The sequence below is a fragment of the Agelaius phoeniceus genome, chromosome Z, assembly GCF_051311805.1.
Source record: "Agelaius phoeniceus isolate bAgePho1 chromosome Z, bAgePho1.hap1, whole genome shotgun sequence".
NCBI lineage: Eukaryota > Metazoa > Chordata > Aves > Passeriformes > Icteridae > Agelaius > Agelaius phoeniceus.
Genome location: NC_135303.1, coordinates 62,293,713 through 62,316,190, shown reverse-complemented (window position 1 = coordinate 62,316,190; position 22,478 = coordinate 62,293,713). Strand labels below are relative to the sequence as shown.

The 22,478-nt window shown below is 38.1% G+C and overlaps 1 protein-coding gene across 6 annotated transcripts in view; it reads left to right on the top strand.

Annotated features, from left to right (window-relative positions):
* Positions 1–22,478, top strand: part of CCDC171 (coiled-coil domain containing 171) — a 158,303-nt gene that overhangs the window by 20,634 nt on the left and 115,191 nt on the right. For all 6 annotated transcript variants that reach the window (XR_013180148.1, XM_077172123.1, XM_077172122.1 and 3 more), the window contains 3 exons: positions 10,501–10,593; positions 11,907–12,067; positions 18,873–19,011. Coding sequence is in view for 5 of the 6 variants with exons in the window: in XM_077172123.1 (XP_077028238.1) it covers positions 10,501–10,593; positions 11,907–12,067; positions 18,873–19,011 (393 nt within the window). In the remaining variant the exon portion in view is untranslated. The remainder of the gene's footprint in view (positions 1–10,500; positions 10,594–11,906; positions 12,068–18,872; positions 19,012–22,478) is intronic.

Here is a 22,478-nt window from a genome sequence, read left to right as displayed (position 1 = left end):
GCCTCCTTTTCTTCAGGCAAAACAACCCCAGCTCTGTTAGTCACTCCTCACAGGACTTGTGTTCTAGACCCTTCACCAGTTTTGTTGCCCTGCTTTGCACATGCTCCAGCACCTCAATGTCCTTCCTGAATTGAGAGGCCCAGAACTGAACACAAGATTGGAGGTGTGGCCTCATGAGTGCCAAGGACAGGGGGACAATCCCTGCCCTGGCCCTGCTGGCCACACTCTTGCTGGTACAGGCCAGGATGCCATTGGCCTTCTTGGCCCCCTGGGCACAGCTGGCTTATGCCACCATCACCCTCAGGTCCTTTTCTGCTGGGCTACTTTCCTGTCACTCTGCCCCAGCCTGTGGCACTGCCCGGAGTTGTTGTGGCCAAAGAGGAGAACTCGGCACTTGGCCTTGTGGAATGTCATGGCACTGGTCTTGGCCCATCTCTCCAGCCATTCCAGCTCCCTCTGCAGAGCCTTCCCACACTACAGCAGATGGATACTCCAACCCAGCTTGGTGTCATTTGCAAATGCAAGTGCATTCAATGCCCTCATGCAGATCACCAATAAAGATAGTAAACAAGACCAGGCCCAGTGCTGAACCCCTGGGGAGCCTCACTGGTGCCAGCTGGATGTATCTCCATTCCCACCACTCTCTGGGCCTGGCCATCCAGCCTGCTCTTTACCTGGCAAACAGTGTACCTGTTCACACCATAAGCAGCAAGTTTCTCCAGGAGTACGCTTTGGGAAATGGTGTCAAAGCCTTTATTAAAGACTATATAACATGTACAACTTGTTATACATAAAGACTGTATAACATGTACAACTTCCTTCCTCCACTAAGTGAATCATGATACCAGTAGCCAAGCTGAATTTCCATTCAGATATAGAAGTCTTAAAGTAGTACACCCCAGACAGAATGGTCTACATTTTTTTCATTAAGTAGATCTGTATTTTTTAAATCTCTCTTCATAGAATTTTTAGCTTATAGATTGAAGTTGGTAGATACATATTTTCAATTTCCATGCTGAGTACCTCTTGTTAATGATTATTTGGTTAGCAAATATGTTCTTAAGTTCTTGATTATGAGAAGAAACTTCTTAAGGTGATTGTGTGAGGAGTAGTGTACTTCTACTTAAACCCCAATCTTAAAATATTTTATAATATGCTTCTTCTTGAAAAGCAGTGGAGATGAATGTTTTCTGGAATTCACAAATCTGTTGTTTTGCTACCCTCTGCTGGGCATAATGGAGAAATCCATGGGAAAATACTTGTGTTTTGGTAATGGAAGAAAATGTTAAATTTAAATTTTCTTTCTTTTAGTACAAAGACGCTTGTATGAAGAATTATATCTAACAGACTGTTATAAAGAAAGGAATGTGCAAAAAGCCTGCCTGCCCCCAATTTTGGTGGGGTTTTTTTCATTTCTTTTTTTCTTCAAATATTAGTTTGGGTTTATCCTTCAGTGATTACTCTTATTGTGGACAAAAGGAGGTATTTCCTAGTTTCCAGCGTTAGAAATTAAGAGAAAGAATAATGGCAACTTTCTGTGGGCTTTTCAGTTGAAAGATAACTGTTGCTGCACTGTCTAACTTACAAGCTTTCAAGCTTGCAGTGATACCAATATGCTGCATAGATTGATTTGGAGTGCTTCTGAAGTAGAAAACACACTATGCCAGAAATTGAGATTGAGAACCTTAGATATAATTCTGCCTCTTTAGCCGGAGAATTCAGTAGCCAATTAGATTAATGATCTATTTCTATTGAACTCATCAAGGTAATACTATTTATGTTATCAATTTTCCAGAACCAGTGTCTTTTATTTTAACCTTTAGCTCAATTGCTAATAAGGATTCTTGGGAAATACTTGAAAAAGACAAGAAAACTTGTCATATAAAAATAATGTTTCTTATGATGTATTCAGCCAAGAAGATGGGTGGGAAAGTGGTTTTGCAATAAGAATGTGGACTTTACCACAAGAAACGAAATTATTAGTTTACACATTTCAAACTCTTTGCCTTGTTCCTATAAATGTAATGATTTTCTGTTATTTTTAATGTGTTTGAGGCTGCCAACTCTTAGCAAGCTGAAGCTCAAGGTCTCTCAAATTTTTTAAGTCTTTGTTATGAGGTTTGAAAAATGTTCCATAACTTGCTCTATTTAATTTCTGAGACTGAGTGTATTGTCATATTTCTGAGATTTCTAGTTTTCATTTAAAGACTATTCCCATAGCTTTCACATTGCCTTTTTTACTTCCCTTGCCTTCACTATGTATATTGACATGCGATGCTAAAATGTATGCTTGTATTAGCTTGGTAATGCTGCTATGATGCAAAGAGGGCTTGGGGAATGGTTAATATCTGTATTTGTTTGAAGTATATGTATGTGCAATACTTGAAGGCTGTGGGCTTATTTCTCACTCTCTATGTTAGTGAAACATGAAATTTAGATCGCAGCCAAACCAGCTTATCCCTACTTAATCTTCTGCTTTCTAGAGTGTCCACAATGCATAACTGTCATCCAGAAATTCTAGGTGCTGTGACTGTCATATATTAGTTACTACATGCTTAGTATGTGGTATACTTATGTGTGTGTGTGTGTATATATATATATATATATATATATATGTATATATTCAAAGAGGTATACTTTCTCTAGATAAAAATATATAGTACCATATACTTAGAGGATTCTAAGCATCACAGGTTTTGTAATGGGAACTCTCTGGTTGCTCCAAAGTTATACTTCTTGAGTGACAAGCTCACTAACATAATGATTTCTGCAAAGCATTTGACAGTGTCCCATACTTCCTTGTCTCATACAACATCCTTGTCTCTAACATGGTGAGACATGGATTTGATGATTGCAACACTTGGTACATAAGGAATTGGCTGGATAACCCTCAAAGGGTTGTGGTTGATGGCTTGATATTCAAGTGGAAAGCAATCATCAACCAGGGATTGATACTGGGACCAGTGCTTTTTAACATCTTTGTCAGTGACATGGACAGTGGGATCAAGTGCACCTACAGCAAGTTTGCTGACAACATCGAGCTGTGTGGGGCATTGACACACTGAAAGGCAGGGATGCCATTCAGGGAGTCCTTGACAGGCTTGAGAGATGGATCTCTGCAAACCTTTTGAAGTTCAGCAAGGCCAAGTATAGGGTCCTGCACCTGCCCCAGGGAAATCCCAAGTACACATACAGACTGAACAGAGAATAGAGTGAGAGCCCTGTGGGGAAAGACCTGGGGAATACTGATGAGGATGAGAGGCTGGTCAAGACCCAGCAATGTATACTTGCAGCCCAGAGACCCATCTGCATTCTGGGCTGCATCCAAAGCAGCATGGCCAGCAGGGTGAGGGAATGGATTCTGCCCCTCTGCTCTGCTCTGGAGAGACGCCACCTGCAGGGCTGCATCCAGCACTAGGGTCTCAATGTAAGAGGCACATGGACCTGTTAGAGTGAGTCCATAGGAGGGAGAGCCACAAAGATGATCAGGGGACTGGAGCACCTGTCCTGTAAAGACCTACTGAGAGAGTTGGGACTGTTCAGCCTGGAGGAGAGAAGGCTCTGGGGACACCTTATAGCAGCCTGCCAGTACCAAAAGGAGCCTACAAAAAAGCTGGAGAAAGACCTTTTACAAGGTTATGTAGTGATAGAACGAGGAGGAATGGCTTCAAACTGACAGTAGGTTTAGATTAGCTATTATGAAGAATTCCCCTACTATGAGGGTGATGAAGCACTGGAACTAGTTGCCCATAGACATCCCTGGCAGGGCTCAAGACAAGGTTGGATGGGGCTTTGAGTGAGATGGCAGTGGAAGGTGATCTTTAGTGTTCTTTTGCACACAAACTGTTTTATGATTCTATGCTAATGGACTTCATCTCAGAGAGGAGCTTCTTCATAATCTCCTGTGTCATTATATTAATGAAGTCCAGTTTGGAGACTGCTTAGTCTTATCTTACTTTCAGATCAAACTTGTTTCAATAGTGTTTTATGTAGCCCTCATGAGGAGTTAGCTACAAGTCACATAAGTCTTTTGTCTACGTGCTTGTGTAGAGTAACAGTGTTATTACATGTAAACATCTTTCCTTAATCTACTGGGCATAGAAGTGCATTTCAGATAGCTTCTCCAGCTGCAACTCAGTAGCAGATCAGAATGGACTTGGACTTTATCCAAAGGCAGCCAAACTGTATCATTTAGTTGTCCTAGTTGTTTTTACCCTTTCTTTAACCTGAAGTCAAGCACATGGCTTGTCTTGTACCTCCCATACCAGTGTAATTGTTTATCCAGTATCATGCAAGTCAAGCATGCCTATTCTGTCACACATATTTTTCTAGACTTTAAGTACAGGAAATATGTACTTAATAAGTGAGGGTTATCCACATTGTCAGGCTGAAAGAACATTTACTTCAGTGGTTAAGAATTGTTAGTATTTAAGTAACTCTATAGTTACTAAAGGTTGTTTATTTTCTGGACAGGAGATGGCTCCACCTTACCATGATCAAGTGGTATCAGTGTTTCTAACGCTAGATGGAAGTGGTCAGCACACCTCCCATAGAAGTATTTAGACCCCCTGCTTTGAGCTTTGAGCTGTAGGGAAATGCTTTTAAGTAGGAAAAAGATCTGAGTCTGAATATGGAAACACACAAACAGAATGGTTGAATGGTGATCCAAGTGTGAGGTACATGTGTGTCCTCTTCACTTAAAAATGTCTTGGCTGACCATTTCACATCGTGATTGGACCTAAACCTTCTGTAAGTGTCAGTATCCTGATAAATAAATCTTGCAGAAGGGGTTTAAATAGAAGCAGAAAAGAGAAAAATTATTTCCATTACTGTGTCTAAGCTTAGTAAGTGTTGCAAATATATCTTTGTCTTCCCCCCCCCCCCCCCCCACCCGGTTTGCTTAAAAGGATATTTTTTGTAAATGTGAATGTCTAACAGCAAATGTGTTGAACAAGGTGTCATGTCGGATATTAAATTAAGGCTTTCAGTTTGGACTACACCAGTACACACAAATATTGCAGCACTTCAAGCAAGTGTGAGGGACAAAAAAATGGAAGCCACAAAGGACGGTTTGGAAAATGGTGTTGCAAACTGTAAGCTTAAAGAAAATGTCTCCACATTAGCATTGATGTATCACACATATGCAGTATGACACTGAAAAAAGTGACTGAACCTTAAGAAATTTAACATAAAGCATGTTCTTTGCCCACAAGTTTGAATGTTGGCATTGAATTTTTTAGTCACTTTTTTTTCTCCTAAGTCAAAATTCTCTCTGTGCTATCATGGAAACCAATCCCAGCTATCTTTGTTCTTTGTGATAGATGAGTAATGCAATCATAGACTCTCTCAATTAACAGGCAAATATAATGTATATAAGTTAAGAAAAGTTTCATAGATTTATAGTTAGATTTTACTGCCTTGTGTTGTTATACAGGGACAGCTGGGGAAGAGGACATTTGTGAGGGTTGGCTTGTTACTATGGCAAACAGCTGACCTCTAATCAGGATTTGAGGAAGTAAATTCTACCACTGGATAGCAAAGAAGGAGTCAATGGACAGAATTTTGTGAGAGGCAAAAGGGTCAAAAGGCAAAACCTCCGTTGTGTCGGCGAGCACATGTTGGGAAAAATCCTTTGCTCCCAGCACCATAATATTTTCTCTATTTGGTCTTGTATTTTTGATAAGGTTTAGTAAACCTTTCTAAATTTATGAAAAGCGTGTAACTATTTCTCATGTTCTTTAAATTAAGGCTGAAATCAATCACCTTGAATATCTAAGGAAACTTCAAAAATTCCATGAGTTTGTGGCTGCTATCTTAAGTAAAATGTCTGCTGCCTTCATATATCTTGTTAGGTGCATATGAAAGTAACAAGCGACTGAATCTTTTTGAATAACCAATGTTTTCTTTGTTGGATGAGCAAACACTTTGTAATCAGTGGAGAACTCACTTTGTGGTCCATCTTTGAGATGGATTTGGTCCTGACAAGAAGCTTTCCATGTTAAACCAGTATGTATTCCCATTTGACTCCCAGATACAAGCCTATGACCTGGATATCTGTGGCCTGCAAGCTTGCTCTAGATGGTTTTTACACAACTTCTTTTTTGTAAGGCATTGTGTAAAATTTTCAGACACGTGATTCAGTAAGGATACTGACTCTCACCTTTGATGTGATTCAAAGAGGTTTGCCCGTCTAATGGGTTTCTGATGTCAGTGACCTTCTGTTCGTCAGACAGGAAAACAAAACTCCTTCCTGTTTCTCTTTTTGGAACTTTTATCATGGTTTTACAGGTTAGCCTCACCCCTGACATTTTTCTTCTACTCACAGAATAGGTAATAGATTGTTCTCACTGGTGGAGAATGCAGCTTCTCACTGTGAAGGGAAGTGCATATAGGTATCAGCAGAGCCTGTTTGAACCTTTATCAGCAAAATAGAATAGATTTTCTATATGGCATTTTGTTGCAGCTGTGTTCTTCCCAACTGAGTCTTCAGACACAGCTTTGAATACAGGTGCAAATTCTGTGGCTAATGTGCAGTTTGATAGACTGAAATACCAAGGTTCTTTGCCTTAGAGCAAATCTGAATTTCTTTCTATTAATAATTCTGTATTGATTAGCCATGCTTAAGCAGTAGTGTCTGGTTTAATGTCTTTCATGAAGTTTGGTGTTTTTTTCTGACTAATTTCTCAATTATTTGCTGGCATCTGATTTGGTTTAAATTTTCCAGGGCTATGCTGAGCCATAAGCTTTAGCAAGGTAGTCATAGAGCAGAGGAAAAAGAATATTCAGTGCTCCACATTCAGCATCTACATGACTTCCTCAATTCATATCTGTAGTTTTTCTGCAGGCTCTTTTAACCATCCAGTCTTCTGGGTATAGTATATAGACTGGTAAAATAAGATTAGGGTTTTTCTGAGTAACCTTCTGAGGCTTTTGAAAGAACACAGTTTACTCTTCATCTTTGGCTTCTAATAATACAAAAAAATAATGGTAGTTCTGTCAGATCTCTGGCAGTGTCTTATCTTTAATAAAAAGATTTGTTTCTTTCACTGGCTCTTTGTTTTTTGGAGTTACTGTAAACTAATGCAAGCAAGATTGTAAAAAATCAAAATTGTAACAAACTTCTGAGGCAAAGCTTTAAAGAATTAAACTCTAGAGGAAGAGGAACTTCAAACACAAGAATGGGACATGGCTGTGTTTAACTTTAGGAAGAAACACCAGTTTTGAAAAAGTCACTTCTTTTCATGCCTTTATGTAGGCATATGAACCATAAGATGATACTTACGTGTCAAAGTTTGATTTCTAGTTTCTAATAGAATTTTCTTTGTATACTATCTTGGATCTATTTGAATGCTTTACATTGGATGCCTGTCAGGTACAGCTGGCTCTTCTTTGGTTATGGAGATCATAACTCTTTTCCAGTAGGCTAGACATACTGTCCTGTTTGTGAAAAGGAGCTGTTTCTCTTATTCCAGAGTTCATCAGAGATGTCTGTGGCTGAAATGCTAAATTTTGCCAGTGCTTTTTTTTTAATAGGCATGCTAATGCTACAAGTTAATTCTTCAGTGACTTGTGGCAATGCAAGCAAAGACAACATCTACAAATGTTACTGTTTAAATGGAATTGCTTCTACTTCAGACATCAAAAGAGTGATATATTGGCACTTCTTACAGATGTCTGCCTGCTCCTGCCTTCTTCACTTCTTCACGTCCTGCATTTTGTTAGGACTAAGGCTTCCATACTTCTGGGATTTTGTGTTTCCTCTGGACCATGTGGCTTGTCCTTGCATCATGTTAGCTCAAGAAGACAGAATTTTCTTTTGAAGAACTATACCAAAAACTGATACTTGTATATTCTGTTTGGGAGAATCTTGTTGCTTCAGTTTTTAATTTTTATGTTACATTATTCAAGCTATTATTTGTTATTTTAGTTTTATTTTTCATCTTGAGACTGAAAAAAATCTAAGAGTTTTGGGGGCTTCCATTTGAGAGGATAAGTTAACCATTTTGATGGTGTTTTGCATCTCTGGTTTCAACTGGAGTGAGGCTGTGATGAGCATAGTCTGAGCACCTAAACCATAGTTAGGTGCTCAAGAAATAAAATAAGACTTAGAAGTCAAATTCAGTATAGAGCTTGTGAATTAGTATGTTGTGCCTGAAAACTTTACTCTCAGAATCACTGTTTTTGTTTTAGTGTTTGCTGTGAGAATAGACACTTAAACCAGCCAAAGACAGAAAAGTGTTTTTGCTCTTTAGGGTATGCAGTGAAATATTTTCAGTGAAGTTTCCATTTCTTAATTTAATTTTTTTTTTAATTACGTTTTCCACTGTGAATGTTGTAATAGATACCTTCCTTACTGTTTCCTTTGTCTTCTGTCAAATTTAAAATAGAATTATTTTTAGACTTTTAAAATGTTTTAAAAAAGAAGTGAAATCCACATCACTTGTATTTATTATTGACTTTTAGTAGGCTGGCAGTATTTTTGAGTAAAACTATCCTATTAACAGATGTTCATCTGTGGGAGGATGCTAAGGAGTCCTTCGAAACTGAAGCAGGATGTAGTTTGCTAATTCTCTATTAAGGGCAAAGGGGATTAGGAGCTGAATTTTGGAAGACTATAAAGGGTCTTAATCCAGCTATTTGTGGCAGTCACAGTCACAGAATGGGTAAGGTGGGAAGGGACCATGGCGGGGGGGTCATCTGGTCCAACCTCCCTGTTCAACCAGGATCATCCTAGAGCACATGGTACAGGTTTGTGTCCAGACAGTTCTTGAATGTCTTCAGTGAGGGAGACTCCACAGTCTCTCTGTTCAATCTGTTCCAGTGCTTGGTCATTGCACAGTAAAAAAGTTCTTCCTTATGTTCAGGTGGAGCTTCCTGTGTGTCAGTTTGTGCCCGTTGCTTTTTGTCCTGTCCCTTGGCAGTGCTGAGCAGAGCCTGGATCCATCCACTGACACTCTCCCTTCAGATACTCACAGACACTGATGAGGTCCCCTCTCAGTCATCTCTGCTCGAGGCTGAGCAGGCCCAGCTCCCTCAGCCTTTCCTCTCAGGAGAGATGTTCCTGTCTCCCCATCATCTTTGTCATCTCCACTGGACCAGCTCCAGCAGCTCTGTGTCTCTCTTGTTCTGAGAAGCCCAGAACTGGACACAGCACTCCAGTTGTGCCTCACCAGGGCTGAGTAGAGGGGCAGGATCACCTCCCCCAGCCTGCTGGTACTGCTCTTCCCAATGCACCCCTGGCCACCAGGACACACTGCTGCTCATGGACAGCTTGCTGTCCACCAGGAACCCCAGGCCCTTCTCCTCAGAGCTGCTTCCCAGCAGATCAGACCCCAGCCTGTGTTGGTGCCTGGGGTTCTTCCTCCTCTGGTGCAGGACCCTGCATTTGCCTTTGTTGAATTTCAGGCAGTTCTTCTCTGCCCCTCTCTCCAGCCTCTGAAGGGCAGCACGGCCCTCTGGGGTATCAGCCACTGCTCCCAGCTCTGTGTCATCAGTGAACTCTCTGAGGGGGCACCTGCCCCTTCATCCAAGGCACTGATGGGGAAGTGAAACAATACCAGGCCACTCTTGAATCTGGGGGGTCTCCACTTGTGACAGGCCTCCAACCAGACCCTGTGCCAACAACCCTCTGGGATCTGCCATTCAGACAGTTCTCAGTTCACCTCTCTGCCCCTTCATCCAGGCCCCACTTCCTAGATTGTCCACAGGATGCTGAAGACAGTGTTGAAAGGCTTGCTGAAGTCCAGGTAAACAGTACCCATTACTCTTCCCTCATCCATCCAGGTAGTTGTCCCATCATAGAAGGCGATCAGATTGCCTAAGCATGATCTCCCTTTGGTGAATCCATGCTGACTTCTCTGATCACTTTCTTGTTCTCCATGTTGATAGGATGGTGTCCAGAAGGAGGCACTCCATCACTTTTCCTGGGATTGAGGTGAGGCCTGACAGGCCAGTAGTTCCCTGGGTCCTTCTTACCTTTTTTGAAGACATTCTTAATTATGAGAATAATCTTAGCAGTATGAAAATATAGTAGCAGTGTTTGTAATTTTTTAAAATTAAGTATGTTAAGCAGATAAATTTTTGAAGAATCTTCTCTGTCTTGTGTCTCGTTTATGAAATTGTAGATGTTCTATTAATACCTCAATGTATTTCAGCACATACAGAGTATAGTTATGTTGCCACAAGTGAGCAAATAGTGGGGCAATAGGAAGAATATTTAACTTGGATTATTTGCTTTCTGACCCTAGCTGATTATAAAAAATGCAGCACTAACATAGTACTACATCAATTTACTAAACTAAATAGAAAATATTAATTTAATAATCCATATACGTAGAAAATGTTTTTATATGTGTTTCTTGCTATGAATTGTCACAGTTCCAAAGAAATTCAGATGTATCAGGTTGGAGTATGGAGTCACAATATGCTTAATGAGTTGAATAAACCTGGTGTCATATTATCTTCTCTCTGAACTTAAATATCCTCATAATGTACTTCTAGGCAGCTGCAGTGAAAGCAAAGAAACTGGAAGAAGACATTGAAGCAGAGAGAGCAGCACATTTAGCATCCAATTTCACTTCAGAGATAATTGAGGTAAACTTTTTGTTAAATGTTTCATAGAAGTTTACAGTAAAACAGTTGAGGAAGTTGTGAAATAACTAATATCCAAAAATATGAAGAGCACTTGCTCCAGTGAAAAACCTAAATAGATTTATTACAATAAGTGTCAAAATCATAATATATATATGAGAGGACAGAATAGCGGAGTATCTGCTTTTCGGGGAACTTTAAAGTTATTAGAATAAATAATAAAATAAGATGTCATATTTGTAATTCCCACTACTATTTAAACAGTTAGGGAAAAGGAAATGTTTCATAATAGTTAAGCACTGTACTACTGTTTAAATATGCTGCCCTGTATCTTCTGAATGGCTTCTTAGAGCAATTTGGAGACACAGTGCATGCATCCAACTTATTTAGGAGTGAGGGCATAATGCATCCTCAAACTGCAGTTTCAAACACAGTTTCTCAGAGTACATTCCAGCTTCAAAATTATGATACTCGCAGTTACCAGTAAAGTTTGATTATATGAATAAATCTAGTGTATATACTTGAACATTAATTTTTTTCTATCTGTATCACACAGAGTTATACTCAGTAAAAAAGCTATGGTTTAGTAAAAAAAAGTTTGAGAAAAACTAAATGGTGATTTCTTAGTTATATCATATTACTTAACAAACTTACTGAACTTCCGAAAAACTAAGCAAAAAAGAAGGGAATTTAGTATCTTTTCCCCCTATTTTCTGAGTAACAAAAATAAGCATTGCCATTCTTCAGTCAGTTATTTTCTTATTTTCATTATCTTCTGTATGTGCAGGCACTTAAATTTTAAAAGTGATTATTTAACTAGAAAAGATTTAGTTGCTTAATTTCCTCTCTATTTCTGCAACATACAAAGGAACTGAGAGGATAACATTCCTTCAACTTAGAGGCTTGGGTTTTATGGATGAATAACTGATAAAGTCTTTTTCCTTGTTTATGTACATGAACAAGCTAGAAGTATGCTTTGTTCTGAGAGAAAGTATGGCCTTTATTGCTGGTCCCACTCTTCATGAGTCTATTTAAAAACTAGAATTTCCCTGGAAAGCTTCAGTATTAATAAGAACTGAAATGTTCAGACACCTCCAAATGAGAACAGGAGGTACTTTTCATTGTCGTATCTATTTGTCTCCGGTTTGAGTTTTATGTATTCTTACATTTTTACATGTGTTCAATGATTTTTACATGTGTATATGCTTTTATACTGAATTAATACAATATACTCTACTGTAAAGCAGAACAGACCATAGAAGATCTTGTAAGTGTTTCCTAACTTGCTTTAATTGCTTTTTTATCACTTGGTGTAGTTAAGAATTCGAGAACTTGAAGAAGCCGTGCGTGTGGAAAAGGACAGACGAGAAGAAGCTCTTTCAGATTTAGAAATGATCAAGAAAGAGTTCAAAGGGTTAGAATATGCATATGAGAGAGAAAAACACAATGCCCAGGAGAACTTGGAAAAACTGAATTTGTAAGTTTCCGTCTAAATTCATTGTAAAATGGCAGTAGACAGCTGGATTACCACTTACAGCTTACATTTATATACTTTTCAGTCAGTATAAAACAACTAAATCTGATGCAATTTCCCAAAACAACCTAAGTTCAGAACCTGGTGTTCCATTAATAACATTAATAACAGGTCCATATCAGTAACCATGTGGGTGGGTAAAGAAAATAACTGATCTGTTACCAATTATTTGCCAAAGCAAAAATGTTGGAAATTATAGTTATGGCAGGGTCCTCTCTCCTGTGTACTTGGGAGGAGTGCAGGAAAGCACACATGGTATGATTAGAACAGATGTTTTCTTCTCTATATACTTACATTATTATGAAAATATTATTTTTCATTTCAGTGAGCTAGATCAATCTTTAAGACCCCTGTTGAGAAGTTGTGTATCACTTGTAGTGGTGGATCTTCATTTTCAGCTTTTGAATGATTGTGGAAAGTGTTGACTAGCTAATGAAAATAGAAAGTGTTGACTAGCTAATGAAACTAACGGATGAAGTGTATGAGAGCGGATTAAGTGTATGAGGGCAGATGAAATTACCTGGGATTCCTTTCCTGCTCAGCACAGTATATTGTATCTGTGGTAACAGATCTTTTTTGGAAGAAAAATTTTGCTCTATTTCCTGGGCAGATATAGGGTACACTGTACTGAGTCTTCTTCCTTAGCTGAATAAAGTTCTTATTGGGGTGAGAAAATATCAGGAAGAAGAATGGTGCTGGAAGACAGAGAACTTGAAGTTCATTAAATAACTTGGAGTACATGAAATAAAGGACAGTATGTGAAATTTAGCGAAAGAGGGGCTTTAGAAGACAGGAAGTGGGTGGCACACAGTGAGGTTGTGGGGAGAGAGAGGTAGTAGAATGTGTTGAAAAAGACAGTTTGCATCTCTTAGTTTAGGATTTTGGGAGTCTGTACATAAAAGTGTTTGTGTACAGACTTGCTCTTACAAGCAGTACAGAAAAAAAGAAAATACTAAAAAGGGGAAAAAAGAAACTGGTTTCCCTACAAAACAAGGGAAACCTTTGTGGCCCTTTTGTGGCCCAAGTGTTCCTATATTCATGCTTACAGAGATGTTTTTAGTTTCAAACAGAGTTGAAACTTGTGCTGTATTATAAACAACTTAGAGCTCTTTGTTAAAAAAAAGCTCAAAAGAGGCACATTTTGGTAAACCAGAGTCACATTAAAAAGTGAAAACTTTTTTCTCAAAGAAAAAGATATAATTTTTTTGATAAAAATTTGTGAAAAACATTATGATAGTAATCTAAAATTATTCTTCAGGAAGACTGCAGTCTTCACAGCTGTGAAACTGAGTAAGTATATTTCAAGATGCTCTACAGTTCTAAAATAACATCAGCTAATTAAAGTGTAATCTCATCCTGCCTGGTTGTTTTTGCTGTGAGCATTTTTGCTCTGTCAGTAAATACATGACACTAAACTGATACAGAGTTCTTTGCCTTTCTGTGAAATGGAGAAGGCCTGGACGATTGATTTGACATTTTATTCCCTTTTAATCGTTTTGCTTTAAAAAAGCTTCTATGTTTGCAAACCAGCCTTTTTTTGAGGAATGGTTGTTGGACCAGTAGTTTTGCAGAACACAAGCTACTTTGTACCATCTGAACTTTTCTTGTATGTAACCTTTTATTCTTACAGAGCATATGGACTATGGTTCTTTTTTTTTTTTTCCAATCTTGGTTTGGTTTTCTTAGTTTTTAATTTGGTGTAGTGGGTTTTTTATTTTTGCTCTGGTTGGTTGCCATGAGTGGTCCAGAAGATATGGAAAAATTAATGTTACGGAAGTTTTCTTGAAGTAGTGTTCAAACACTTGCAGTGTTTGTTCTTGAACCATTTATTCACTTGTCCCAAGACCTAATATTCCAAAGTTTGTCTTTGTATTGATGTTAGACCAGAAGAATTAATCATCCTTGGTGAAATGTGGGGCTTTTTAGTTTGGTTTTTTGAGTAATGCTTATTAAGCCATTGCAGTTTTTGGTCTAGAAAAAAACGATCCTGTCTTGTCAACATGCCTGCCATAACGTGGCTTCCTGTAATCAGTCAGGGAGCTGTTAGTATGGATGTGTACTGGGAACCAATAGATGTTAATAACATATTAGCTAATTAGCAGCATTTTTAATGTAATTTAAACATCTGTTTAGGTATTTTCCAAATCATTAGAATTCCACAAGTTCTACTACAAGATCTATTTTTAAATTTTTGGATTAGTAAATTTGCTTAAAAACATGAACTTCTGTAAGTAGTAGTTTTTCAGTTAAATCTCTAAGAATCTCTTAAAGATATTTTTCTGAATTAGATTATTTGGACCAAAGTAACAATAATGGTTAGGTGTTGAATTGTATTGTGCATTCACTAATGTTTTGTTCCTTGTGAGAATCTTTTCTCTAGATATATGAAGATATTTCTTTGAGCATTGAAAGGATTTGAGTCTAGGAAATTTTTGATCCACAAAAGTTACATCTTTGAAAAATGTTATCATCAAAAAAGAAAAATAAGAGGTTTTTTAGAGAGTATATTTCTTTGTTTGGAATTACCATATAGGAAATACCTATATTTTTGTACTTAAGACTATGAAATACAGTTTTACAGATGTGGTACCATTTGCCTTAAGAATTTCAATAGTAGCGCTTACAGAGAAGTAAATTGAGTTACTAAAGTGCAAGATGAACCTTAAGAAGCCTTCCCTTTTTGCTCTGAACTGGACAATTATGTTCAGTGTTTCCTTTTCAGGAGGGAAATTTGCCCTATCCTAGGGATTTTTCTGGGATAAAACAGAATTTATGCCTGAGGCATCTGTTCTGTGTGTTAATAGAACATGAGAATAAATGTTGTGTAATATTCAGACAGTACTTTTCACTGTTTGCAATCATGTGTTGATTCAGGCAGTTACTTCTAGCAGCTTCTGCTAGCTGAGTTTTTTGAAAGCAGATTGTGTTCTGTGATTTCAGAGAATGCAAACCTTTCCATGAAAATTAAGACAGTTAAAACACAGGTAAAACAGTTGGTGGTTTTGTTAAGAGATGTTGAAGAAACATGAACAGCCTATCCTCACAATTTTGTTAGTCCAGATACCAAAATTTCCAGACCTCTATTAAGATAAGTAGCGAAGGTCAAGCTTTTTCTGAGGTGGACATCAATCTACCCAGTTCCCTTGAGGTAATTACATGGGGTGGGCAGGTACTGCCTCATCTGTTTCCTGTCCCCTTTTTATTCTTTGAAGCATACAAGTGTCGGTAATATTGGTGAAAATCAGGGATTGCTTTCACCGGACACCTTCTGAGAGAATACAACAGCCTTTGATCTATTTACCTTTGAAGGGTCTGGTCTTCGGACTTCAGACAATGTCAGGAGCTTGGCTTTTTTTTATAACATAGTTTGGCATCCGAACATATTTTCTATTTTTCTGGGGGACTTGCATGAGTTTGTCTTTAAGCCTTAGCCAAATGAAGGTCTTAGAGACTTTCATTTGTTGTGCTAGAACACTTGTATGTGTCTTTAGCTGGACTTGATGTAGGTAAATAACGCGAAAGTTGGAAGCTATAAAATGCTGTAAGAATTTGTTTTCTCAGAAAAAAATGTAGTTATAATAACTGAAACCAAGCAAATGGGCTTTTGGGCTTTTCTGGGTGGCATAATTTTTTATTTTCTTAGAAAAATATAGTTATAATAACCAAAACCAAACTAATAGGCTTTTCTGGGTTGCATAATTTATTAATTAGCTCTGAACCCAGTAGCACTATGTAAATTGGAAGCAACATGGGATTTGGATCTCTGTGTGAATTTACTTTTCTTGAAGAGCAAGAACATGACATGGAATAATTTGGAACTGCTTTTGCTGTGTTTCTGAAAGCTGTGAGAGTAGAGGCTACTTTGGGGGACTGAAATAGGCAGATTTTGAAGAATAAGAAGTAAACATCTGCAGCTACAGCAAAAAATCAGCCAGGCTGATGCAGAAGGACATAGGTGTTTGGTGGACTGCTGAAGCAGTCCTTCAACTAAAAAGATACATTAATCTTTAACAAATAAATTAAAGTCAGAAAGTGACTATATTGATTCAAAAGCTTAAAAAATGCAAGAACTTTGAGCCCTTTGCACTGCTTTCAGTTCTTGGGAGTCAGGACTGCTAGGAGAAAAAGAGATGATGTTTCTACTGGATGTTTCTACTGTTGAGAGCTACATCAAAGAATAGTTCAGGTTGAAAGGAATTGCAGGATCTATAATCCAACCTGCTGCTCAAACTATATATAAGCTATGAGATCAGGTTCTTCAGTTAGGTCTTGAAAACGTGGAGAATGGAGATGGCACAATCTCTCTGGGAACCTTTTCCATACAGTTGGAAAACATATCTCCTTGTTTGAACCTCTTTGGATTCAGTACTTGTCTTGTAGACAAACACTGCTGTGAAGTGATTGTCTGCATTTCCTTGCTAACCTCCTTTTAGATACTGGGAGGCCTGTTGTACACTGTCGAGTTATCTCTTCTCCAGCTTGAACATACCAAGTTTCCTCAGTTCTTATGTGTATTTCTGCTGCTGACCATGGTGGTGACCATTCCCTTAGCTCACCCCAACTTTTTTCCTATGTTGTAAGGGGTGCATGTAGTTAAAAGTGATCATTATCCAAGATATGTTATAATGACTGCCAAATACAAGGTGAATAATCACTTCCCTTGAGCTGGCTATGCTGCTATTAACACAGCCCAGGATGCTGTTAGCTATTTCTGCTCCTGTGCTGTGCTGCTGATTAGTGGCTGTGTGTCATGGTTACCAAGTTCTTGTTAGCATACCTTCTATCCAGCCAATTATGAGCTACATCACTTTAGGGTGGCCTTCTTTCCTAAGTTCTGGTCTTTGCACATGTCACTGTTGAATGTCAGAAGGTTAATTCTGGCCTGTTCTTTCTCCATGACTAGAGAATGGCAGCACTTCAATTGAGTATATCAATTGTATTGTGTCATGATCTACCCACACCCAGTTCACTGTTCGCTGCAGGTATTGTGAGACTGCACTCTTGGCTTACTCCAGGTGGTGGCTGAAGCTGTTAAACAGGTCTTAGACAGACCTCTACAGTATTACAACCATTCCAACTACTACCATCAGGGCTTGTTCCCAATCACCTTTGTCTCTTTCATGAGCCCAGAAAATTGTTCTAGAAGGAATTGCTTTGTAACCTTCCAGGGCTGAAATGAAGCTCAGTGGTTTATAGTTCCTTGGCTTCTCCTTTTTACTTTTGCCAAATATAAGTGTGACATTTGCCTTCCTTCATTTGCCAGGGACCTCCTCCAATTTTTGTGACCTTTCATGATGATAATGAGCAATGTCACTCTGAGATTAGCCAGCTTTATCAAAATCTTTGAATGTAGGTGAGCTGACCTCTAAAATTCTATGGATTGAGTTCTCACAGGTTATCTCAGATGCAATCCTCACCTATTGCTACCAATTGTTCTCCTTTTAGTGTCCTTTTACTGACAATAGAGGCTTGGGAATAGACCATGTCAGGGAAGATGGAGGACAAAATGGCAGGGAGTATGCTGACTTTCTCTCTCTGCTGTTGGTAAAATAGCTGCTTTGTGTAGAAGTCTGTTCATGTTTTCTTTCCTACCATAGCAGTGGTAAAATCCCTTCTCAGCTTTGTCATCTTTTGTGAATGTTAATTCTAGGTGCCTTTTCTGAGGCATCTTCTTTCCACCCCTATGTACTTAGGCAATCCTTCAAAATTTTTCCTTGGCTTCCTCTCCCTGGCTCTGTCTCCTTTTTTCTGTTGTTTGGCCTTGTAATTTTCTCATGACACACCTTTTTATCATGCCTTTTTATCAATTTCTATACATTTGTTTTCTTGAATACCAGAAGGACTGATGTAGTTCAAGAACTGGTTGAAATTTTGAATTGTCTGCTATTGAAATAATGAAATTCTGAGTAGAATTGTCATGGTTTAAGAATGTATTCCCCAATTTAGTGTTCCTACAGAAACACTCCAAACCATGTGCTGCTCGATCATTCCCCCCTCTTCTTCTGTGACAGGGTGGAGAGGAGAATTGGACTCACAAAAAGTAAAGATCATAGGCTGAGATAAGGACACTTTACTGGACACAACAATGAAATAAGACAATGAACTGTAACAGCAACAATACTAATGACAGAGTGCACAAGGAAAAAAAGTGATTGATCACCTGTGATTGCACACTGTGGAAACACCCAACCATACCCAGTCCCTCTGCCACACTACCCACAAGGGAGCCCTTCTCCTGTCCTCAGAAAATGACATGAGGTGGTATAGAATGACCTCCAGGTCCTAGCCATGCCCACTCTTGGCTACTGCAAAAATTAACCCTGTTCTGGGTAGAACCAGGGTAAGAATATAGTCAGGTATTTGGAAACTTGAGGAGCAAGCTTTGTACTTTAAACCAGTGCTGATAATGCAAGATGTGATATCTTTCTGAAGAGAACTAATGTGTTAATTAAAATATGATGACTTCTGTTTATTACATGTAATCTGGAGACCCTATTCAAATGATCAAATTAGTTTATGACTGGAAGTCTAACACAAGCCTTGGTGATGGAAAAGAACGTAAACATAACTGAGAAGTTTTTCTTACAAGGTATATATAAGTTTCTTCACTTAAAAAAATAAGGCAAGCAACTTCATAAGTCATTTGATGTGCTAACATGATGTGATACTCAGATTGTCTTTTAAAAATATGTAGAATACTTGACATAAGTATTTTTGATTAATATGTTCTAATGTTGAAACTTTCCAGATTAGAAAAAGAGTGTTTCTCCTCAAACAATCAAATGAAAGAAGTGATTGAGGAGAAGAAGAAGGTAATTATGGACCTCTCTGCAAGACTAGGGAATGCTGAAAAAAGCTGCAGTGAATTACAGAGCGAACTTGCAATGGTAAGACAAAAAGCCTATGGCACTTGTTGTTTTAGTTTTTAAATATGCTGTGAACATAATCTGCATTTGCTGTGCTGAGCTGTGGAATAAATCTGACTTTTTGTTACTCTGATTTTTTATTTGTATTACTTTGTTTTGTGAAACAAAACAAGATACTGGAGAAACTAATTCAAAAATGCATTTTAAGTGATACACTAAGTATTTAATTGAGGAATTATTTGTAGAAATCAGTTATTTCAAACAAGCCTTTGCATTCCTAATGAAAAAGGCAATTTGTAAATATGGATTGTACTTTTTTGTGAAGAATTTTCTATCTTCCTATCCAAGCTTTTTTTCCTCAGGCTTGATTAGTTACCATTGTAGACATAATTACTTCACATAATGTTTTTAATGCAAGCATTTGACTGCAAAAATTGTTTGAAAATGTCTTCTTTGAAGGTAACAAATTTTTAGTTGATTGGGGTATTTTTTTGTTTGGTGTGCATTTGTCCTATTGGATATATTTTACAGGATTATTTTCTGAAATATGTTTCCTTTTATATCACCAGTGAGTGCCTTCCTGCTGTCTCTATGTACCCCAACTTTGAATACCAATTTTGCCATCCTCTTTAATAGCAGGAGGGTCAAAACAAAAAGCTTAGGTTACCTTCATTAATGACATAGATGAAGGGATGGAAGTGCACCCTCAGCACATTTGCTGATGACACCAAGCTGAGTGGTGCAGTTGGCACAGCTGAAGGACAGGATGCCATCCAGAAAGACCTGGACAAGCTGGAGAAGTGGGCCCATGAAAATCTTCTGTAATTTATCAAGACCAAGTGCAAGGTGCTACATCTGGGTCAGGGCAGCCCCTTGTGTCAAAACAGGCTAGGGGATGAACAGATCGGAGGAGCCCTGCCCAGAAGGGCTTTGGGGGTGCACGTGGGTGAGAGGCTGGATGTGACCCTGCTGGAAGAAAGAAAGCCAAATACATCCTGGGCTGCATCCAAAGCAGTGTGGTAAGCAAGGCAGAGGAGGGATTCTGCCCCTCTGCTCTGCACTGGTGAGACCCCACCTGCTCAGAGGTCCTCAGCACAGGACAGAGATGGACCTGTTGGAGAGAGTCCAGAGGAGGCCACCAAGTTATCAGAGGGATGGAGCAGCTCTGCTATGAGGCAGCCAGGAGAAGAGAAGGCTTTGGGGTAGCCTAATTGTGACCTTCCACTACCTGAATAGAGACTTTCCAGAATGGCGTGTAGTAAGACGACAAGGGGAATGGCTCCAAACTGAAAGAAGGATTTAATCAGATATTAGGAAAAAAAAAATTTATTGTGAGAGCTGTGAGGCACTTAAACATAACAAAAACTTATGAAACATAACAAAAACTTATGAAACATAACAAAGAAACTCATAACAGAGAAGTTGTGAATGTCCTATTCTTGGAAGAGTTCAAGGCTGGGTTGGAGGGGTCTTTGAGCAACGTGGTCTAGCATTAGAACTAGATTAACTTTAAACTAAAAACCTTATCTCTCATCATTGTAGAGTAGCATTTACAGTATTTCTATACTTAACCAATTTTTTTTTCTATTGTAAATTTCTGCTCCTGCTTCCTCTTGGACCTATGAGTGTAGGAGATTACCATGATCTCTTTCCTGCTACAAGTAGGCATTGTGCTATTCAGTATATAAGAGCAGAGATCTGCATCAGAGAGTTTTCAGATTTGTGGGTGTCTACTCTTCAGCTGATGGAATTACTCCATACATTGTCTTAGTGTTATCCACTTTCCAGGTAGATTGGTAATTAAAAAATTGAAGAAAAATAAAACTAAATAAACGTTTTTTCCTTTGGGAGGACACAGCTTCTTCAATGCAAGCATTTAAGTATTAAAAGACATTTGCTGCCTTAGTAAACCTGAAAAAATAATTTTATCAGGCACAAAAAGAATACAAAGAAAAATTCCATAGTAAAATGTATGTTATATCTGACAAGAATTCACGACAAAATTCTATTCATGCTTCAGGTTTTTTGGTAATTACAACAGTATTAAATGGTGTACTCAAAATGAGCATTGTGTAACTGAAAGTAAAAGCAATAGATTGCCCCACTTGAAAGAACTGTCTTATTCATATAGAAGGTTGTTTTAATTGCTTTACTGGAATGATTTCAAGCCACAAGACTGTCTTGAAGAGGTAATAAAAATACTCATTTTCTGAAGAATTGTATTAGTGGTCCCCTGTGGGATTAGATTTTTATCACCTTGGATGGCCTTGTATTTTTCCTGAAGACTTTCGTATTTGATTGGGAAGCAGGAGAGCCTGTGTGTGGTCTTGTTTACTCAGTATAGGCAGCTTTTTTGTTATTTTTCTTCCCAAAATAAAAAACAGGAGGCTATCGTAGAATCTAGGTATAAATAACACTCAGTATACTGTTATTAGGCTTCCCTTTACTTATACTAAAATTGTGTGAAATTGTCAGTGTGTTCTTTTCCCTTTATTTCCACATCCTGCTTTCTTGATCTGTTAATTACTTCCTTTTATTTTGTACTATTATTGACATCCTGAATACATCTTTTCCACTTCAGTCTGGTAATCTTAAGTTGGTTTCTCACGGTACTGTTAACATACAAATTAATGTGTTCATTTGAAAAATATTTGTAAGATACACAAAGTACATGATTTTGAAACTTTATATGAAAAAGTTGGTTTTTTTCCTTAATGGATCAGTTGAATGTACAGTAAAGTAGTTACTCTGCTTGTAATTTTAAATACCAGCATGTTGCAGAAGTTTGCCAGAAACTTGCATGGGTCAAATGTGATAGGATCTGTTACTATCAAACAAAATTTCTAATGAATGCTCAGCATGAGAAAGCTCTCAATATTTGCATATGTGTACTTCAGGAAATTGATCTCAAGCTCATAATTATCTAACTAGAGTTTCTAGAAATTTTTAGATTCAAGAAGAGGAATTTAGAATAGCCATTGTGATTTAACACTTTGTTTAAATTGAAACAGCCCCAGCTGTATTCCTGCCTCATGGAAAGAACAAGAGGTATCTTTAGAAGTTTTAAGTTACTCAGGATATTTACATTTCTAGTACCTAGTAGTGGATGATTTTAGCATGGGACAAGCAGGAGATGTTAAACCTTTATTTTATGAGAAATACAAATTGAAATTTGGGAAACTTGTCAGTTCCTCAGAATGCATATTAGGAAAGTGAAATAATTAAAATATTGTGTCTTAGTATTGATTCCTTTAATTTGTAAGGTGTATTTATTTCCACTCCTTTTAACAGATTCTATCAGAAATAGCATAATTTGTATGTAAGTTGTGTAATAGATTGCACACAGCTTGTGGTTTTCCCCATGGCATGTAAATCTTTCTTTTACAGCCACACCTGAAGTGATGTTTGCATCTCAGCTGCCCATAAACGCCTTGTAGGTTATCATACACTGAATGTCAGTATAGAAATATTTGAGAATCTAGTTCCAG